This window comes from Protopterus annectens, chromosome 13.part0 (genome assembly GCF_019279795.1).
Source record: "Protopterus annectens isolate FY-2018-M chromosome 13.part0, PAN1.0, whole genome shotgun sequence".
NCBI lineage: Eukaryota > Metazoa > Chordata > Ceratodontiformes > Protopteridae > Protopterus > Protopterus annectens.
The window spans coordinates 711394010-711415410 of NC_056747.1; the positions used below are offsets into that span (position 1 = coordinate 711394010).

Sequence of the window (21401 nt, forward strand, 5' to 3'; positions counted from 1 at the left end):
CCCCCAATTTTTGAAGTCCCAAACGGGCCCGGTTCGGGGTTTTGTTCCATAACAAATTCCCTTGATCCCGGCTGGGGTGCCTTCTGTGCGGAGTCGGCATGTCCTCCCTGTGGTCTCGTGGGTTTCCTCCAGGTGCTCTGGTGTCCTCCCACATCACAAAAACATGCTGTAGGTGGATTGGACACAATAAATTGGCCCTAGGTGTGAGTGTGTGCCCCTTCTGTGGAAGGTTGGGTGCCGGGCTGGCAACTCAACACTGTAAAACTCCACTGCCAATCAGCAGCCGGCAATGATCCGCTGTGGCGACCCCTAACCGGAAAAAGCCGAAAGAAGTCCCTTTCAATATAAAATGAAGGGATCAGACAGAAAACCTTGAAATGAGCAAATGAACCAAAATATCCCTTACGAAAGGATCCCTCAGAAGGGAGCTTAAAAAGTAATTTCTGTTCATGTTAGAGTAAAGGACATAAGCCATTTCACCCCCCCATGCAGAACCACAAGAACAGCAAGCATATCAACATCTGCTATCTCCGAAGAAGCACTCATTCACTCCCAACTGTACAGGATAAGTAACAGATTAATGGTCTCATGCTTGGGTTGAAGGACGCTAGCAAGAACAGAAGCACTCCCTGTAATCAGTGCTACAGAAAAAAGTGTCCTACCATAAAGCTCCGTCTGTATTGTTGATTCGCGTTCAGTCATTACGCATCGGTATCAATTCCGACCTCAGAACCGAGTCGGCCATTTTCCAAGCTCGCTTTAGCTTCAAACTCTCGAGCTAAACTCTTACCCACAATCCCCCTCTCCCGGTTACCTCAGATTGAGTTTGCAAGTCAAAGAAGGTAGAGGCTACCTCTGGTCAAATAACTTAAAAGAACCGGATGGTGAGATCCACTAGAAACCACATGAGGGGGAAGGAGGGAGGGTCGTAATGACTGAACGAAAATCAACAATACAGATGGAACGTTATGGTAAGACAAAACTTCTTTATCTGATATTGTTAATCCTCTTTCATTCCTTACGTATGGGGCAGAGTCCCCAGCTATCTCTATTCCTGGGAGGCTCTCATGGAAGGACATTCCTGAGCACAACAAAACCGAAAGATGCTGTTCGCCTAGAGGCCAAATCCAATTTGTAATGATTGATGAAGGTATGAAGCATAGCCCAAGTTGCAGCTGAACAGATGTCGTGTAAAGAAGCTCTGGCATGGAAGGCAGCAGAAGTTGCCATCGACCTTGTTGAATGAGCTTTCATGGTAGTAGGCAACAGGACATTACGTTGTGTATAAAAAAGGTCACACAGTCCTTCAACCATCTAGATGTGACCTTAGCAATGGTAGATCCTAATCTAGGTCCAGAAAAGGCCAAAAATAACTGGTCACATTTACGAAAGGGTTTAGTCCTGTTTACGTAAAAACGGATTTGCCTGTGGATATTTAGGGTATGTAGGAAATACTCTCCTTTGTTTGAATGATTGGGAAAGAAAACTGGAAATTCAATGGCTTGATTAATGGACATTTCAGAGATCACTAAGCAGAAATGATGGATTAGTTTCTCAGAGACACTATCTCTATGAAGAATGAAGTATGGACTCTTGATACATAAAACTTGAAGCTCAGAAATGTCTGGCAGAAGTAATGGCGACTAGAAGCAAGGTTTTCCATGACAAATACTTGAGGTCGCAAGAAGAGACTGGTTCGAAAGGTGACATTGTCAGAGCTTGTAGAACTAATGATCAATCCCATGGTTGAATAGGTTCTCCAAAAGGTGGCTTCAGATGATTCACACCTTTTATGAAGGTCTTGCACAATTTATGGGACATAAGAGAGGAATCTTGGACACCCTCATGAAAATTAGAAATTGCAGCCAAATTAACTCTAATGGTAGAGGCTGATAGACCCAATTGAAAAAGGTCGACCAGATAGTCTAGTATTATCGACACTGGTGCTGAAAAGGGGTCTACTTGTTTATCTTTCAGCCAACAGGTAAATCTTTTCCACTTACTCAGGTAAGTAATTCGAGTAGAAGACACATGAGAAGCAATGAGAATATCACATGCTGGTAAAGAAAGATCATTCTGCCTGGCAATCAATGGAACTGGAGTAGCCAAGCAGAGAGATTCAGGCTGTTCAAGTTGGGATGAATCAGGTTCTGTGGATGTGAGATCAACTCTGGGGTTGGATTGAGAATCCATGGTCGATCTAGTAGGCGAGGCCAAAGGAAGGGGAACAAAATCTGTCAAGGCCAATATGAGGATCGCTTTGCTCTTCAACTGACAGCTTTCTTCAGCAATTGGGGAATGAGAGGAAAGGGTGGAGATGCGTAAAGACCAGAGGGCCAGTCATGGACTAGTGTGTCCCTGGGTGACGGTCCTGGAGGGGGAAATCAGGGCAAAGTAGTTGCTGCATTTGTAGTTGGTCGGGGATGCAAAGAGGTTGCAGCAAGGACGGCCCCAACGGTGGAAGATCTCTGCCGCTTTCAACTGATTCAGGGACCACTCCTGAGGTTAAACAATGCACCTGCTGAGTCTGTCTGCTATCATGTTGGAACTCACGGGAGTGTGCATTGCTAGAAGAAAACGGATGGTAGCCATCACCCATTGCCATATCCTCATGGCCCCTCGACAAAGGGGGTAAGATTTGGTTCCACCTTGCTTGTTGATGTACCAGACCACCGCCATGTTGTCTGACTGAATCGCAATTGTCTCAGACGGCAGCAGGAGATGGAATGCTTGCAATGCCAGAAGTACTGCCCTCAGCTCTAGAACTTTTATATGCAGGTGGGCCTCCAGTTCGGACCAAATGCCTTGGACTGTCTTGTCTCTGACACAGCCCCCCCCACCCCATCAGGGAGGCGTCCTTGGTCACTGTGGCCTTGGGTTGCTGGGGGGAGAAGGGGCAACACCATTGTGAGAAATTGTCTCATTCACCAATTTAAATCCTCTTTGCACCTGTGGGTTACTCAAATCATGGCTGAAAGAGGATGCTGAAAAGGATACCATTGGGTGAGCAGTAGCCAGTGTAGAAGCCTCGTGTGAAACCTGGCCAGGGGAACAATGGTGATGGGGGCTGCCATGGAACCCAACAGCTGTAGAACAGAGTGAGCCGTGGATTTTTCCCTTGAAAGGATTGGAATTAGTTGTTGTTTTATCCTTAGAATTCTGTGCTCTGGAATAGCAGCTCTGCAGTTTTTTTGTGTCCAAGATAACCCCCTATGAATTCTGTCAACTGAGATGGGGTGAGATTGGATTTTTGCCAGTTTATGGTTATGCCTAGCTTTTGAGCAGTGAGGAGAGTGTAGGCCAGGGCTTTTTTCAGTAGATGTCTGGTGGGGGCGGAAATGAGCCAGTACTCTAGGTATGGAAACATCTGGAATCCTTGAAGTCGCAAGTAAGCTGTGACAACTGCCATGCACTTTGTGAACACTCTGGGGGCTGTAGAAAGTCTGAAGGGCAGTACTCTGAACTGGTAGTAACTGGCTCCTGCAAAGAAGCGCAGAAATCTTCTTGATGGCCTGTACACTTTTATGTGGTAGTACGCATCTTGAAGCTCTATAGAGCACATCCAATAGTCTTTTTCCAAAAGCGGGAGGGATAGACTGTATTGTGACCATCCTGAATTTTTGTACTTTCTCAAACTTGTTCAATACACTGAGATCCAAAATTTGTCTCCAGTCCCCAGTTTTCTTTGGCACCAAAAATAGTCTTGAGTAGAATCCAGATCCTATCTGGTCTAGAGGGACTACTTGGACGAGACTCTTTCTTAGCAGCTTTTCTATTTCTAGTGCTGCTGCTTCCCTTTGACTGGGTGGAACGTTGGGAAGGTTTTTTGAAGGGGCAGGACAAAGATCGAAGGGGATATGATAACCTCTGGTTATAATCCCTTGTACCCAAGGATCGGTGGTGATGGTTAGCCAGGCAGAAGGGTACAAGGAGAAACGTCCCCCAACCACCTCCAGAGGAAAGAAGTTGGGACACTCTTCAGGAGCGCTGGTAAGATTGACCAGGGAAAATCCCTGGAACCCTGGTTACCCGGACTCCCTCTGTCCTGAAAGGAGCTTCTTCCCTTTGAGTTTCCCCCTCTGCCTCTGGGGGAGAACTCGGCCTGTGTGTCACAAAAAGGACCCTGAGATTTCTTGAACCATAGCTTCCCACTCTTTTGGTTTCGGGAGAAAGCACAGTTGAGGGGAAGAATAATGGACATCTACGTCAGAAAGGGTCTTACTATCCTGTTCACATCTGGCCAGTGTGCTTTTAACTTTGAGCCCAAACGAGGAGGCCTCAATGGGAGCATTAAGAAAGGAAGACAGAGTTCCGCGAAATTGCACAAGCGCATCTAGGCGTGTCGTATCAAGACCACAGCTGAACCCACTTGCTCTAGCTGCTCCTTCTGATGCGTGAGTTATGTCACATAGAGGAGTTAGATACAGATTCAATGGTGGCCAGCTGAGAGGCCACTTTGTTACGGACCTCATCAGACACAGCACCAGCCAAGGTTTCAGAGAGCTCAGAAATCTGATCTCTTTGAAGCCTGGTAAAATGTGCCATATAATTCAGGGACCTGATAGCAAAGGTCGCTGAAGCAAAGGTGTGCTTCCCTATCCTGTCCAGAGCCCGGGACTATGTTAGGCGGATGGACAGTCTGGCTTTCTTCTGCCAGATCCTTTTTTGTTGCGGCTACCACCAAAGCATCCACAGGGAGACCTTTGGACCAATGGGGATCCGAAGCAGGGGGGGACAAAATCTTATCTGGCCTCCAAGGAATAGCTTCGAAGGTATCAGGAGCCTTCCAAGCACGCTGCACGATGAGCCGGACAAGTTCATCAGCAGGTGGAACAACCCAAAAGGTAGGGGGGCCAGGAGCGAAAGGCCTTCAGGAACACAGATTCATCAGAGGTCAGATTAGAGGACTGCCGTCATCTCTCTGTTTCAGGATTTCGAGGATATCACCAAAGGATACCTCAAGAGGGTGACTGAGGGGATCCTTCCCCCTCATCAAAATCTGTGTCTTCGGTGAGGAGACTCCTCTGTGGAGTCCATATGCTTCCTCTTACACGAACTTATCCGGTGGACCTCCTCAACTGGATTAGCTAGAGAAGACAGTGGAAAAGGCGATTTCTGAGGGAATATGTCCTGCGGCCCTTGCACCTGGTGTCCGCTAGGTGAGACTTGTGAAACCAGTGTACCAGAGGAGGGTGGAGGTATAGACAGTCCGGTATTGCCAGCAGCAGCGAAAGCCTTCTCCATCAGTTAGAAGGCTGGTCCACCCGAAGAAGAGGAGTGCATGTCTAGGACAGGGTCACCCCTCCCCTAAGTGGCTCAGCCTGCCGACCCAGAGTCCCTGGATGGCTGTGGAACAGCAAACTATGCATGTCAACTGACATACTGGGTCGCAGCAAAACTTTCCTGCCATGAAGGCACCTGCGGTTCCTTAGGGAGATCCATAAAGGGGACCACAGAAGAAGACTGTGCTATATCTATGGACTTCAAAGGCAATAAAGGAAGAGAATAAGAAAGGGTCTTTGGAGATGGGTTATCACCTCCCAAGGAAGGATAGTTCCTGAGGGGAGGGATACCACTGGCCAAGAGTACCTGGTCCACAAAACGCAACACATGTTCAGAAAGGCTTCTAGTGGACCTCACGGAGACTGAGGGAGAAACAGGCCTGTCCACAGAAGAAGCAGACTCGGTGCCCATCTCATCTGTCCGCAAAGAGGACAACGGAGCAGAGAGAGACTGGACTACTGTTGTCTGCACCGAAGTCATCAGTGCCGAGGTCATGGTGGGATCGTTGACAAAGCTGGAACTGACAAAACTGGAGTCAACAATAAAGGCGTCGGTTCAGAGGAAGATCGTGGAGCCGACCTGGTCAAGGTCTGCACCAACTGAACTGTCGATGCTGATACAGTGGTAATAGTCTGAACAGAGGAGCCCCTCGGTGCCGATATATAGAAGGCTGCAGGAGAAGACCGAGCCAAAATCACTAATGGAGCCTAAGGTCTAGGCATCGAAAGCAATGGGGCTGACTGAGTGAGCTCTGGAGTCGAAACTTTAGCGTATTTAGGTTTTGGTTGGCGGGAGTCTCCAGCCGGGGACGAAGGCAAAGATTTAGCCTTAGTGGGAACATCTAAGATTTTCTTATGGGCTTTAGGAGGGGTTGAGGCCTCCGACCCAGAAATAGCCTCTGAAAAGGGAGATTTAAGAAGTCCCTTCAGTAACAGCTTTTTTTTCCCTTTCCAACAAGTTTCCATTAGAAAAGTTCTCACAAATAGTACAGGGTGGGTCAACAGACAAATGGGAAGCTCCCAAACAATAAACACACAGAGTGTGCATCAGAAGTAGGTAGTTTGAGTCCACAATTAGAACACCGCTTAAACCCCGAACTACCTTTCTTATCTGCCATGACAGCAAATTAATTAATAGAAAAGGTACCAGCAATGGTACAAGAGTACCCAAAGGTATGAGAGAAAAAGGAAAAGGATTACCAACGATGGTAAAGAGAGAGTATCTTGTGGTAAAAGTGGTAAAGAAAGCAGAAAAACCTGAAAAAATTATGTAAACTAGATGCGATAGGGTGACAATAAAATATGAACTTTTCTGACAGAAAAGTAATCTGAAAAACTATTAAACAACAAATGACTGTATTTGGCTCAAGAGAAGTAGCTTGACACGACCAAATGGCAACGCGGCAAATGAAATCTGGGGTAACAGGGAGAGGGGGATTGTGGGTAAGAGTTTAGCTCAAGAGTTTGAAGCTGACTAGAGCTTGGAAAATGGCCGGCTCGGTTCCGAGGTTGGAACAGATACCCATGCGTAATGACTGAATGAGGATTAACAATATCATATCAAGCAGTAGGTGTATGACTCAGTATCAAGAAGCAGTACTTTCTTTGCTTGTATGGTCATCTTCAACTAAAAATGGCTACACATCTCTAACATAGTGGTAATGTCAGATAGTGAGGTAGGTGGATGGTGGTGGAGGCAGGGGGAAGCTCACTCTCCACTGAACCCAATGAGAGCTCAGCAAAGTGAAAAGCTTATGCTCCTTCAAACTATAGTGCAGGTTCAACCTCCAAGACATGTTTATAGGGATTCAACTTCTCACTTCAAGCAATTTGCCTATGTGCTCAACCAAGGAAGGGTGCCCATTCCCAAAATGCGATGCCACCTCTTTGGTTTCACATGGGTTATTTGAAGGCAAAGGGAAGAAGCTCACCATCAATGAGGTTTCACAGACTACCACATAAGCAGCAGCCTTAAAAGAGGACACAGGCTGGGCAATAACTGGGCACCAGTTCCAATACATGAAACTTTTCCTGCCTAGTGTCATGGAATGACCATCTGGTTAATCCCTACATTGGCAACTTCCTCTGTCAAGGTTTGTAAGTTTCATGTGTCACAGTCAAAGCTCTGGGACCTCCATCAGGGTTCTTTAGTGTACCGTGTGTGTGTCTTCACTAGTAATAAGATGACACCGAATATTTAGAAACATGTTTTTCTAATCAGTAAATACTGAAATTCTTCAGAGACAAATGTCAGAATGAAAACTGAAATATAATAAACAAGGAACAGGGTGGCATAGTGCAAAGTATATACCAGTGACACATGAACGTTATGTGCCTGCAGAGGATACAGTCTTCCAGAAACAAGCATTTAAGATTACCAAGTACTTGTCTCAACACTGGTTTCAGGAAAAAAATCCAAACTGTGCACTCCTTGCAAAGGGACCTGTACGTAGGATCATCTGTTTCTTTTGATAGTGTAGTAATATAGCATTTTTGACTTAATATTTCAGTACAAAGTACAAGCACCAATGCAGGGAGTTCAACCAATTATAAAGACGTCTGTTTATTCACTCATTCTTAGGGAGTGTGGTCACTCTCGAACAACCGTAAAGCTCACCTGGTAATGGAGAGTTTGATTACTCTCTCGTGTCTCTGTGCATATACCATCCACAAATTCAAAGCAGCAGTCCGATTTCACAGCCAATGTTTTCTGTGGAAAAAACAGCTCTGTTATACAAAATGTAGTGTGTAAAGTACGTTTTGGTCTCAGCCTACTAATGCTCCAAAAAGTAAAGTAAAAAATAAGGAAACACATGCAACCTTCACCCAACAGCACTTTGCTTACTTAATACCACTTGGCTATTTTGATAACTTAGATATTTTGATAGCTGCCTTGTCCAGCATGGCCAAGACAGTTTGCAGTGGATGTCTGGGAAGAAAAGCTACTGAGGGTTATGAAATATAGAGCAGTCTGTGACTATGCAGAAATATTCTACTGACAAATCCTAGATTCAGCTGTAGGAGCTAAGAAAAATGCCCAGCAAAGAAATCAAATACATTCCTACTATATCAGATCTAAGAGAAAACACTCAAATCCTCACAGTTGGACTCTTACTGTTCTCTAATCACAATCTGGCATTTTTCTCAGAGGAGTCTACTCCTGGTTTGTACACACACAGTGCCAGATCATCATGAACAGACCCCATATGAATTGCTACTCAACACAAACCACTACAAATTAGAAAATAATGTAAAGTTCACAGCTACTCTGCAAACAAATGCTTTCTGAATCTCTAGAATTTACCAGCATCAGAGTCTGGACAGAAGAGATACCCAACCCAAGGTGACAGAGTGCCAGCATTTGTAACCAATCAAGGAGGGCTGACAATATATCAAAATCAGAGCTTATACCTTATGGGGCTTTATGGCTGGGTTGAATAATAGACACTAGACCCCCAGAGTGGAAGGAGCCACAGACAACCCAAGAACTACAATTCAGAAGGAGGATTCCTTAAATAGAGATATACAAAAGGAGGCCAGACTCCCAGAAAAGCAGGTGAGACAACAATGCTTGATGAAGGTATTCAATGAAGACCAAGAGGCCCTTAGTACCGATGTCTACACTGGAGACTTTCTTACAGCGAACACTTTAGGAAGCCATTCCTCCAGTGGAAAACGTTTAGACCACAGCATTTTTCAGTGAGTGCTTGGCCACCCGATGGCAAAAAAACATTAGTTTGCAATGCACCTGGAAAGGGCTTGCTTGGCAACTTCCACAATTTAAGTTAGAAACATAAGCTTTATTGCATGTTGAATTTACTGTCATATCTGTTGTTTTATGTTCACGCTATGTACTGCAGCTCTCCCCCTTTTCTGTGCCTTTGTTTTTTTTTTTTTGCACTTATGCCTACTGAATATTAAGCTTCCCCACATTGGATTTAAGCTCATTCATTTCTCTGTGGTGGAAAGTCCTCCATTAACTATGGAGGCTACAGCCATTCTTGGGGGGGGGGGGGTGTCTAAGAGGACAGTTACAATAGTTTTCATCCCACTGCTGAGCAGGAAGACAAGTTAACATGCCACCGAAGAATCACATCTCCCAAACTGGTAAATACACCAATATGCCACCTACAAAGGCTAACACCCATCAGTGGTTTCTTAAGCCTAAAACCTGTCCCAGAGTTGCATCTTTTGCATATTAACCCCTCCTTCAGTGTGCATTCCACAGACGGCGCTGCTCCATCTGCATCTCTGGATGGCACAGAAATCCCTTGTCATACTGTCGTCCATCATCCTAGAAGCTATATGAATCTGGGTTGCCTGGGGTGCAGTCACTGCTTTATCCGTCTGCACTACTGGACCTTTGCCTCCTAGAACACAACTGGAAATGAGACTACCCAGCTAGATATTCTCAGTTTGCATATGATTAATAAACAGATTTTTTACCTATGCACAGTAAAGGAAATCAGCAGTTGTCTAGGTCTTCCTGAAGTAATGCACACTTCTTGTAAAACTTGTATAGACCATGCATACTAGAGTTTTAAAGATTCGCTCATAGTCCCTGCCATGGGGAGGCAGGTGGAGATTAAAATGCCTTTCATGGACAACTGGTAAACTACTTTTGGGAGGAAGCCTGGATTAGCCCCCCCCCCCCCCAACAACTTATATTGAAAAATTCCAAAAAAAACACACAATAGTAAAACTAAATGTGGACAGCATATGAAGCTTATATCACTTACTAGCGTTTATGTAACTATGTTGCTTTGCTTCCATCCCTGCAAATCAATTCTATATATAAAAACTCAAAAACTCAAAAAAAAAAAAAAAAAAAAATATATATATATATTTTTTTTTTTTATATATACACATACACACACACCGACACTTACAGTAAATCCTTTCAAAAGATGAAACATAAGAATAATTGTAAAATGTAACTTTTGAAAATCATTTAAAATACTTGGTTTCTTACACCGAATCTTGAAGCTACTAAATGGTGAGAGAAAAACCCAAGTATACATATATCATTTACAGTGTGTGTGTATTATATATATATATATATATATTTATTAATTACCCAAGCAGACATCCGCATACCAATATTTAAAAGCGTCAAGTAACCATGTAATCATTTCTATATGTAAAAATACCAAATAACTGTTAAACTTGTTTAATGAAGTAGTCCGAGCTATATGCTTATATCTTTTAAGCAGCCAGTAATTCAATTCAAATGAATCCAAGGAAGCCATTTCTATACTTTCTCACTTAAGTGCTTATCTATCACTTCCAGCTCTCTCCTACAGAGCACATCCAGACATATATTATGTAATTAGAAGAGGGAATTTACATTTTCATAACCTAGTGATGTTTTTATTAGGGCCAAAAGAGTATAAGGGCAAAGAGAAGGGACTCCTCCCTTAATGAATGCCTCATGTCATAGATAATTAATAGTCAAGTAAGAGTATCCAATCTCACCTTGCCACAACCATGTTTGCAAGTCATCACAAAATTTAACAAAGGCCTTTTAGGTACTAAACATGTCCCCCTGATCACACATTGGTTTCCTCATCTCCCCAAAAGACAAGCTCACCCTAGAAACATTTTGTAAAGGCACGACAGAGAATATAAACTTGTGAGGATAATGCCATCCAATAAAGCTACATTATGAGAAATAGTTGCATATCTATGACTAAGTGTAATCCTTGCCCAGACATGACTTAGGATCAAGATACATACATCTCTTTTTCATGCTTTTCTCAAACTCTCCACCTTGCAGGAAATGCATTTAAATAAGTTTTCTTTTTTTTTTTTTTTATTTATTACAACAGACTAATGATACCTTTTCCTTTAAGGAGTGATGCTTCTAGCCCCTATTTTGTTCAACAGACCTACCCAAATACCTGAGGATTTGGTGCAAGTTTTCTGCCATACAAAACCAGTTAGATACACTTCAGTTGTTAAGACTGTTGAACAAAAAATTCTTCTTTAGGCATCTTCCACTCCTTTCCCTCCTCATTAATGGCCAATCATTCTCAAAACTAAGAATCCCAACCTTCCTAACAGGTCTATTTCGTGTACCCTAGCAAGTGGACAAACTTGTGGGGAGAATTTCCTCTTTCCAAGATTGTAGCATGTGTTTACAGATCTATTTTGTAAATGGTAAGAAGAAATACTTCCCAATCTGAGACCTCACTAAATTAAGGGATCCTCTTTTCCTGCAGACTGATTTGCAAAGATCTGAAAGCTCCCCAGTTGCTCAGTCAGAATGAGTTTTCAGAGCTAGGTGAGGTCCTCCTTAATTAGGGTATAGAAATTCTTCAAGGTGGCAGCCATACTATAGTTTTCAGTAAGTGGTGCTCCCAAACCTGTCATATCCTCTGGAGAGGAAAAGTGATTTTCAAGAAGTTCTACATTGCCTCTAACTATATGAAATCTGACAACTGTTTAGCTTCTTATAGAAACACTTGGCAGAGGGATGGCATTGTTTGGTACAAGAAAAGTGGGGTAAATTAAACAGCTGTATCACCAGAATTATTTGTGCAAAGTCAAAAAACATGTCTTGACATATATTAAGAAAATTATTACAAGTGTTAAGTCAATTGAGAGTATGCCAGTTTTACTGTACTCTCCAGATCCTTGGCTCTTAACTCCTACAAACATATTTCAATGATCCCTTAAGTATGAGGAAAGTACAGTTTTGTACCTACCATAAATGTAGATGTTCGAAGATCTACATTGCTGCAGTCCTTACATATGGGTAGTCCGCTGTCCTCGGTCGGCCCGAATACCAAAGTATAAGGCTGACGTCGGTCAAGGCGCTTAGAACTGACATCAGAACGTCAGGGTACAAAAGCGCATGACCGACGTCATATCCTCAGTCTTTTCTTGCCCCAGATGTCAGAAGGCCCTAAAAAGAAAGGCCAAAACCAAAAGACAGCAAAAAACCAACCAACCACCCCTGCACTAATCCTATTTACAATATTTACAATATTTACAATATTCACAACCCAAACCACACAGCCGCCTCTAACTACAGAGGGAAGGAGGGAGGAATTGGACTGCAGCAATGTAGATCTTGAACATCTACATTTATGGTAGGTACAAAACTGTACTATGTTCTTCATCTCACATTGCTGCAGTCCTTACATATGGGTAGAATCCCAAAGCAGAGGTAAGGGAGGATGGCAAAACTATAAAGCATTAGGAGCTGCCAAAATGCCCTGTAAAATTGCAGTGGCAAAACCAGCCCTAGATTTAGAGTAAAGTGGAAGGTGGTAATGCTTAGAGAAAGTATGCACTGAACTCCAAGTAGCTGCCTCCAAAATATCTTTAGTTGCCACCCCTTAAAAAGCTGTAGAAGTGGCAGTAGCCCTAGTGGAATGAGGCCTAATCCCAGCTGGAATCTCCTTACCATGATGGGAATAACAGAAAGCAATACAAAACCCAATCCACTCAGAAATAGTTTGTTTTGAAACAGGCTTGCCCTGAGAACCCAAAGCAAATGAAACAAATAACTGCTGAGACTGCCTGAACCCTTTAGTTCTGCTCAAATAATATCGCAACTGCCTGTGTATATCCAAAGTGTGCAAAATCTTTTCCCCTTTATTTTGGGGGTTTGCATAAAAAGTAGGCAAATGAATAGTCTGGTTTAAAGCCACACTAGAAACCACTTTAGGCATAAAGGAAGGATTAGTGCATAAAGATACCCTATCCTTATGGAAAATTAAGAAAGGCTCAACCGCCATAAGGGCCTGTAATTCAGAAACCCTTCTCGCAGAGGTAATGGCCAACAAAAAAGCAGTCTTCCATGATAAACATTTCAACTCGGCAGTAGCTGCAGGCTCAAAAGGTTGTAGAGTGAGTTTCTCCAACACAAAATTGAGATCCCAAGCAGGAGTAGGAGCTCTACGTGGGGGTCTTATATTCTTTGCCCCTCTAAGGAATTGCTTAAACAAAGGATGAGAAAACAATGGTGGGTCACAGTCATAGTGAGCAGAAATTGCTGCAGCATGAACCTTAATAGAGGAGAAGGACAAACCGTTGTCCCAGTAACTCAGTAAGATATTGAAGAGCCACACTCAAATTAGGCTTAGAAACATCAAATTCCTTTGCTGTACTCCAAAATAAAAACCTCCTCCATTTATCTGCGTACACTTTCCTTGTACTAGGCCTTCTGGCCTCCAAAATAACATTCAAAACTTGCTGTGGAAGCTGAGACCCTCCAGGGTTTAAAACAGAATATGCCAGGCTGTTAGATGTAGAGAGTGAAGTTTGACATTGAGTAAATGACTGTTCTCCTGAGACAGCAGGTGTGGAATCGAAGGCAAAGGCCATGGAGGCTCCGTACCAGACTTCTCAGTAATGGGTACCAGTGCTGTCGAGGCCAATCTGGAGCTATTAAAATCATCTTTGGCTTGTCCTGTCTGACCTTCAGGAGTACCTTTGGGAGGAGAGGCAGAGGTGGAAAGGCATACACATGAAGATTGCTCCAATTGAATGAGAGAGCATCCACTTTCCAAGCTGTGGGATGAAACCTTTTGTGCAAAACTTTGGCAGCTGGTAGTTTAGTGGAGAAGCGAACAGATCTATGTCTGGAGTTCCCCATAACACTGTCAATTTCTGAAATACATGAGGATCCAATTTCCACTCGTGGGGATCCATAATTTGTCTGCTCAACACATCTGCTAAGGAGTTCTGTGCTCCCGGCAGAAACCTTGCCTGAAAATTTAGCTGTAAACTGAGAGCAGTCTCCCACAAAATCATTGCTTGTCTGCATAGAGGATAAGAATCGTTCCCCTTGCTTGTTGATGTACCACATGACAGTTGTGTTGTCTGTTAGAACCAACACCTGCCCTGGAAGAAGTAAATCCTTGAAAGCTATTAATGCAAATTGGACTGCTAACATCTCCTTCAAGTTGATATACAGATGTTGAAGTCTGGCAGGCCACTTGTCTTGTACCCACTTTCCATTTAGATGAGCTCCCCAAGCTTTGTCTGAGGCATCTGTCGTTAGAATCTGACTCGCCTCTGGCCGGGTCACAGAGAATCCCTTGTTTAGGTGACATTCCTGAGCCCACCACAAAAATTCCTTTTGAATGCAAGGTATTATCTGAATGACAGTGTCCATATGCTGACAGTGCTGTGTCCATACATTTTTGAGATACCATTGTAGCTTCCTCATATGCAGTTTGGCATTGGGAACTACCAGAATACAAGATGCCATGAACCCCAAGGCTTGAAGGACTGTCCTTGCAGTCAGCCTGGACTGACGAGACAATTGATGGAAGTAAAGAGAAAGATTTTTTTGTTTGTCCGGGGTCAAAAAGGCCATCTGGGATGCTGTATTCAGTCTCACACCCAGAAAGCACATGTTCTGAGAGGGTACTAGACTGGACTTTATTTCTTTCACAGAATACCCCAGGCATCTTAGCACTGCTATCACATACTGTAAATGATGAAGAAGTTCGTCCTTTCCTTGGGCCAGAATCAGGCAATCGTCCAAATAAGGATAGATCTGTATTCCTCTTAGCCTGAAGAAAGCTATCACTGGAGCCAGAACCTTCGTGAACACTCTGGGCGCAGTGGATAAGCCAAAGGGCAATGCAGAGAACTGATAATGAGAAGTCCCAGTCCGAAAACGCAGATACTTTCTGCAACTGAGCCTGATAGGAACATGAAGGTAAGCCTCCTTGAGATCCAGAGTCACCATCCAGTGATCTTTGCCCAGCAGAGGTAAAAGCTGTTGTAACGTCAACATTTTGAACTTGGAAATGTCCAGATATGTGTTGAGGATAGATAAATCCAAGATTGGTCTCCACTTGTTCCCTTTCTTTGGTACTAGGAACAGGTGAGAATAAAATCCTAGGCCCACTTCTGGCAGAGGGACCGGTTGTATGGCCCTTATTTGAAGTAGCAGAGAAATTTGTTTGTGAGCCTCTAGTCTTTGCTGAGGAGGAACGTCCGGCATGCCTTTGAAAGGAGGCAAGGTATGGAAATAAAACTTGTAACCTCGGTGTATGATATCAAATACCCATTTGTCTTGGGTAATCAAATTCCAATTTTCCTTGAAGAGTGCCAACCTTCCTCCCAAAGGAGCTGCCAGGCAAGAAGGATCTGGCAGCTGAAAAGGTAGGTCATTGGGCCGGTTTACGAAAGGACTGGCCCCTGCCCTCACCCGAAGATTGTGCAGGTGAACTCCCTGTTCTAGGTCTGAAAGAACTCTGAGCTCTGCCCCTACCACGTCTAGATCTACCCCTAGACTGAGAATCATAAAAAGGATACGTCCACCCCTTAGCAGGCCAATTCCTACTAAACTTTGGAGGCTGCACTTGCAAAAAATCTTTAACAGCCTGCATGGACTTAGCCTTGTCTTCCATTTTCTTCAAGACTGACTCCACAGGTGAACCAAACAACACATCAGACTGTAATGGAGCATCCAAGATCCTTGTCTTAACATGGTCAGATAAATTCTGATCCCTCAGCCATGCGTGCCTGCGAAGAACTGAACCAGTGGCAGCCACTCTAGACGAGGCCTGTACAGCATCAAAACCACATTGTAAAGAATGCTTACCCACCTGCTCTGAAACATGCACCAAATCTTGTAATTCTTTACACTCAATGCCTTCCGCCAGAGCATCCACCTTAGACTTCAATTGAGAAAGAAGATAGTTTTGATATTTCAACATATGAAACTGGCAGTTCAAAGCCCTCCATCCTTCCTGGATCAGGTGCTCAGGCTCCTTCCCTACCTGTAAATCCCTAGTGTAAGGATTAAATCAACATCTGATCCAGTTTGCCTGCTAATAAAAATGGAATTTAAAAATAAGGGTAAGTAGTTTGAGCCATAAAAAAAATGGTACAAAAAAATAAAGTGTTAGGGACAAAAGGTGCGGCAACCTTCGGAGCATGGTGAGGTCACCTAACAACCTTCAGGAGCCAAGGTGAGAAATAAAATATTAAAATGGAGGTGTGGTGGGATGATATTTAAGGGGGGTGTGAGCGGAGAATACAGAGGAATCATGGGAGTGGAGACATAACTTTCTTATCTGAGTGGTACTTGTCTGTAATATTTGTGTCTTGTCTGGGACAGAGCACTCAGCTACTTTCTCACACAGCTACTTTTCTCACTTGGGAGACCTTATGGAACAGCAGAAAAGCACAGCTGAACAGATAATAGTTAGAATAAATCTTTAGTTGAAATGAAGTGTGAATATTAAGAAAGTACCAGATGCATACACATTTTATCAAACACTAGAAAAGAAAGCTGTAGACAAAGCAACAGATCTGGTGGAATGAGAATTTGGAGTTAGCCCTCTCTCTTGATAGTGGACTTGCAAACAAGAAAGGGACACTTTTTGACACTTATTTCTTGAGGAAAAGGGACTACAATAACAACAACGATTTCCTCTTTTGGTTTTTTTTCAGTAATAAAAAAAACACGTCTCCCAAGTTTGAAAATTTTTGGGAAGAACACTAAGATCAGTGGACTGATTTATGGAAGATTCAGGAGACACCTTAAGAAGGGAGGTTTTGAAGACGGGCCTTAACTCAAACTCTTCTGACAAAAGTGATTACCACCAGACATTTTCCATAATAAAAATTTTAGGCAAACCTTGGCAGCAGGTTCAGATGAGGGCCTAGTCAGCACAATGGTAATATCCCATAGAAGGACTGGTTCTCTGAGTGGAGGGAGTATTAAAAAGGTACCTCAGAGGAAAGCCTTGGATAATCTGAGAGATGCAATGGGAGTATGTTTTTCACCCATATGAAAAGAACATACAGCAGCTAACTGTACCTCGATTGTGGAATAGCTGGCTCCACACACTGGAAGAGATGTGCAAAGAAGCCTAAAATTGCTTGAAGAGGGGCTAAGGATCAATATTCTTTTCAACTGCCCAAATAGAAAACCTTTTCCATTGGCTCATGGACTTTCCCAGTGGAGGGCTTTTTTTGGGGGACGACGACAATGTGGACAAGTGAAGATGAAATCCTGGACTGGAGAACTATCAGTGAAATTGGATAAATCATGCAGTCACAGTGTGAGGGAATGTTCTGATGAGGTAACCCCGGATGGGCAAGTCAGAAGATCTGACTCTAAGCTCAGCAGCCACAAAGGGTGAACTAGAGCTCAGCAGCCACAAAGGGTGGACTAGAGGAGGCCAGAGGAAGGGAAATCACACTTATCAAGGCCAATAAAGGGCTAGGAGAAAGATAACCCACATCGCAGATGTTTTCTGTAGAAACTTGGGAATCAGGGGCATTGGAGTAGAGATAAAGGAGACCAAAGGCAAGTTACAGCATCCTTGGGTGACTCTCCCTCGTGGGGAATTCCAGTGAAGGACATGCTGCATTTAGTATTGTGCAAAGAGGTTAACAGGTCGGAACAAGGTCAGCCCCAGCAGCTGAAGATGCACTCTTACTAAAGGATTGAGGGATTACTCATTAGGGAGCAGGCTGGATCTGCTCAGTTTATCTGCAAGTATAATTGATCTCCACGGGATATGCATTATTAGAAAGTGGCAAAAGGGCATCTCTCACTGCCACACTCATGGCCTCTTGACATAAAAGGGGTAAGATCTGGTTCCACCTAGTTAAAGCTCTGTCAGACCACCGTCATGCCTGTCTGAACAGATTTCACACACCAAGGGAGAAAGTCCTGAAGGGCCTGCAATGCTAAGAGGGCTGCTCTCATCTCCAACATATTAATGAGAAATCTGGCCTCCAAGATCATATGCCTTGGACGGTTTTCCCAGTAAAATAACCCCACACACACTCCAGATGAGAAGAGTCTGTGGTCATTGTTGCTTGGGAAGAATGGAAGGATGTCCCTGTAGAATTTGCTAAGTATGTAGCCACTCGCTTTACAAAGGTTTGTTAGAATCACTAGAAAAAAGAGACGGGTTTTCTGACTGACAACCAAACCACCAGAGTCCATTGAAGAATTTGCATGTAGAATCTGGCTAGTGTTACTAATGCAATGCAGGATGCTATAAGATGAATTAGTCTCTCTGATGGCTTCTGGTGAGAAGACTTCTTGGGCTTGTTGATGTAAGGATACAATTCTTGTTTGAGGGAGTTTTGCTATTTGAAGCAGCGTCCAAAAATGCTCCAATGATTTCCAGGGACTGGACTGGTTGTAGCTAGGACTATTCTTGATGAACTGTAATCCCAAGATCTATGCACAGTTGGGGAGGGGGGGGGGGGGAAGAGTCCCTGGCCTGAAATAGTACGATTCCTCCAGAGAAGGTGCTTCGGAGGATCAACCCCCTTCCTACCAAGTTTGAGAACGTCCCAAAGAGATGTCCTCAAGGCGGGAGAACATTCTCTATCAAAATCAGTGTCATTGTTGGGGATTTCTCAGAGGAATCCATGCGTCTCTTCTTATACTTGTTTCCTGTGAACCTCCTCTGCGGGTTTATTAGGGGAGGACTCCGGCAGATATAGTCTCCATTGGGACTAACGACAGAGAGGTCTTCGGATCCAAACCAGAATCTGTGCCGATGGTTTAGCTGAGACTCTGACAGTGCCAGAGCTGACATTGTCAGAGAACCAACTCAGGGCCTAGGAAGTATTAAGCCTACACTCTGATCCAGATATGCCTTGGGCAAGAGTCAGATTAGAGAAGGTGCTATTAATAAGTGAGGGAAAGAAAAGTACAGTTTTGTACCTACCATAAATGTAGATGTTAGAGTGTTCACACTGTTGCAGTCATCACACTTGGGTTATTCTGCAGTCAGGCGGTCCCACAGTCGGCCAGAGTTCCAAAGTCTTGGTCCGGCGTCGGTTGCTGTCGCTTCTTCCCTGACATCAGTCCGCCAGGGGTATATAAGAGGCATCCAACGTCATTTTCTTCAGTTTTTCTTGCCCCAGATGTGATGTCAGGTGCCCCCAAGTAGGTAGGCAATACACATTGCTAATAAAACATGTAAAAGTAATAAAAGGAATACCTTCAGTTACAAGCAAATACATCACAAAGGTTGTACAGGATAGAAAAGGTATAGAAAGGCTCAGCTAGGTTAGAAGGGATGGAGGGAGGGTAACCTGGACTGCAGCAGTGTGAACACTCGAACATCTACATTTATGGTAGGTACAAAACTGTACTATGTTCATCGTGTTACACTGCTGCAGTCATCACACTTGGGTTGAATCCCAAAGCTAAGGATGGGTGGTGGAACTAAACAGGGTTTGGAGAGGCTAGTAGGCCCTGCAGAACTGCAGTGGCAAAGCCAGCTCTGGTTTTAGAGTATAGAGGTAAGTGATAGTGCTTGGTGAAGGTGTGCACTGAACTCCAAGTTGCAGCCTCCAAAATATCCTTGGTTGGTACCCCTCTGAGGAAGGCTGTTGTTGCTGTAGCCCTGGTGGAATGGGGTCTAATGTTACCAGGTACAGGTTTCCCATGCTGTGTGTAGCAGAAACGGATACAATGTCCTATCCATTTTGAAATGGTCTGCTTTGAGATAGGCTTTCCTTGTGATCCTGCAGCATAGGATACAAAGAGCTGGTCAGATTTTCTGAAAGTCTTAGTTTTATCCAAGTAGTAACGTAATTGCCTGTGAATGTCCAAAGAGTGTAGGAGCCTTTCCCCTTTGTTCTGGGGGTTTGGATAAAAGGTGGGCAAATGAATGGTTTGGTTTAGGGTCACACTGGATACCACCTTTGGCATAAAGGAAGGGTTAAGTTCGTAAACAGACTGTCTTGATGAAAAATGATGAAAGGCTCCACTGCAATTAGGGCCTGTAGTCTGAGACTCTTCGTGCTGAAGTTATTGCTAGCAGCAGGGCAGTTTTCCATGATAGAAACTGTAGATCAGCTGTAAAAGCTGGTTCAAGGGGTGGTAGTGTAAGTTTTTCCAAAACAAAATTGAGATCCCAAGTTGGTGTTGGTGCTCTCCGGGGCAGTCTTATGTTCTTAGCCCCTCTGAGGAACTGTCTTAGTAATGGATGTGAAAATATAGGAGGATCTGTGTTGTATTGAGCTGAAATAGCTGAGGCGTGGATCTTAACAGAGGAAATGGAAAAGTCCTTTGTGCAACATCTCAAATATTGAAGAATCTGAGGAATATTTGGGACAAGGGGATTTTGGCCTTTAGCCTGGTTCCAGGCACAGAATCTTTTCCATTTGTCTGAATAGGTTTTCCTGGTGCTGGGCTTCCTGGCCTCCAGAATGACATCCATCACAGCTTTAGAGAGTAGTGTTGACTGGTTGTTTAGGTAATTTGCCATGCATCCAGATTTAAAGTCTTGAGCTGGCTGTGTAGAATCTGATCGTTTTGCTGAGTGAGCAGGTGAGGAATCGGAGGTAAAATCCATAGTGGGCCTTGAGCCATGTTCCTTAGTATTGGATACCAGTGTTGGCGTGGCCAGTCTGGAGCAATGAGTATCATTTGTGGTCTCCCTAATCTGGCTTTCAGCAGCACCTTTGCCAGAAGAGGCAGTGGAGGAAAGGCATACACTGTCAATGTTTTCCAACTGAATGAGAGGGCATCCACTTTCCAAGCTAGTGTGTGGTATGTCCTTGTGCAGAATTTCCGTAGTTGGTAGTTTTGGGGGGAAGCAAACAAATCTATGTCTGGGCTCCCCCATTTTTGAGTTATCATTGCGAATACTTGTGGATCTAGTTTCCACTCGTGAGGATCTATGATGTTTCTGCTTAGATAGTCTGCCAATGTGTTTTTCTTTCCTGGCAGGAATTGTGCTTGTAGTTGAACTTGGTAGGTCAGTGCTGTGTTCCACAAGGTCATTGCTTGCCTGCATAGGGGGGTAGGAATGTGTGCCCCCTTGCTTATGTACCACATCACGGTGTTGTCCGTCTTTATTCGTAGTTGTCCTGAATGTAGGAGGTCCTTGAAAACTGTTAGAGCATTTTGTACAGCTAGCATCTTTTTGAATGATATGTAGATGCCTTTGATCTGCAGACCATTTGCCCTGAATACACTGTCCTGCCATGTGTGCTCCCCAGGCATAATCCGATGCATCTGTTATAGTTTACCTGGCTGTGGGTAAGGTAAAAGGCTGACCCTTGTTGAGGTGACATGCCTGAGCCCACCATAGAAACTCCTGTTGAAGGCAGGGAATGAGTGGAATTGTTTCCTAGCTGTGGCTGTGTTGAGTCCATACGCTT

The 21401-nt window shown here is 43.9% G+C and overlaps 1 protein-coding gene across 1 annotated transcript in view; it reads right to left on the reverse strand.

Annotated features, from left to right (window-relative positions):
- The window catches only part of LOC122787605, a 707479-nt gene that overhangs the window by 576887 nt on the left and 109191 nt on the right, over positions 1-21401 (reverse strand). Inside the window, exon 2 of the mRNA XM_044054399.1 lies at positions 7900-7992. Within this exon, the coding sequence (XP_043910334.1) occupies positions 7900-7992 (93 nt within the window). The remainder of the gene's footprint in view (positions 1-7899; positions 7993-21401) is intronic.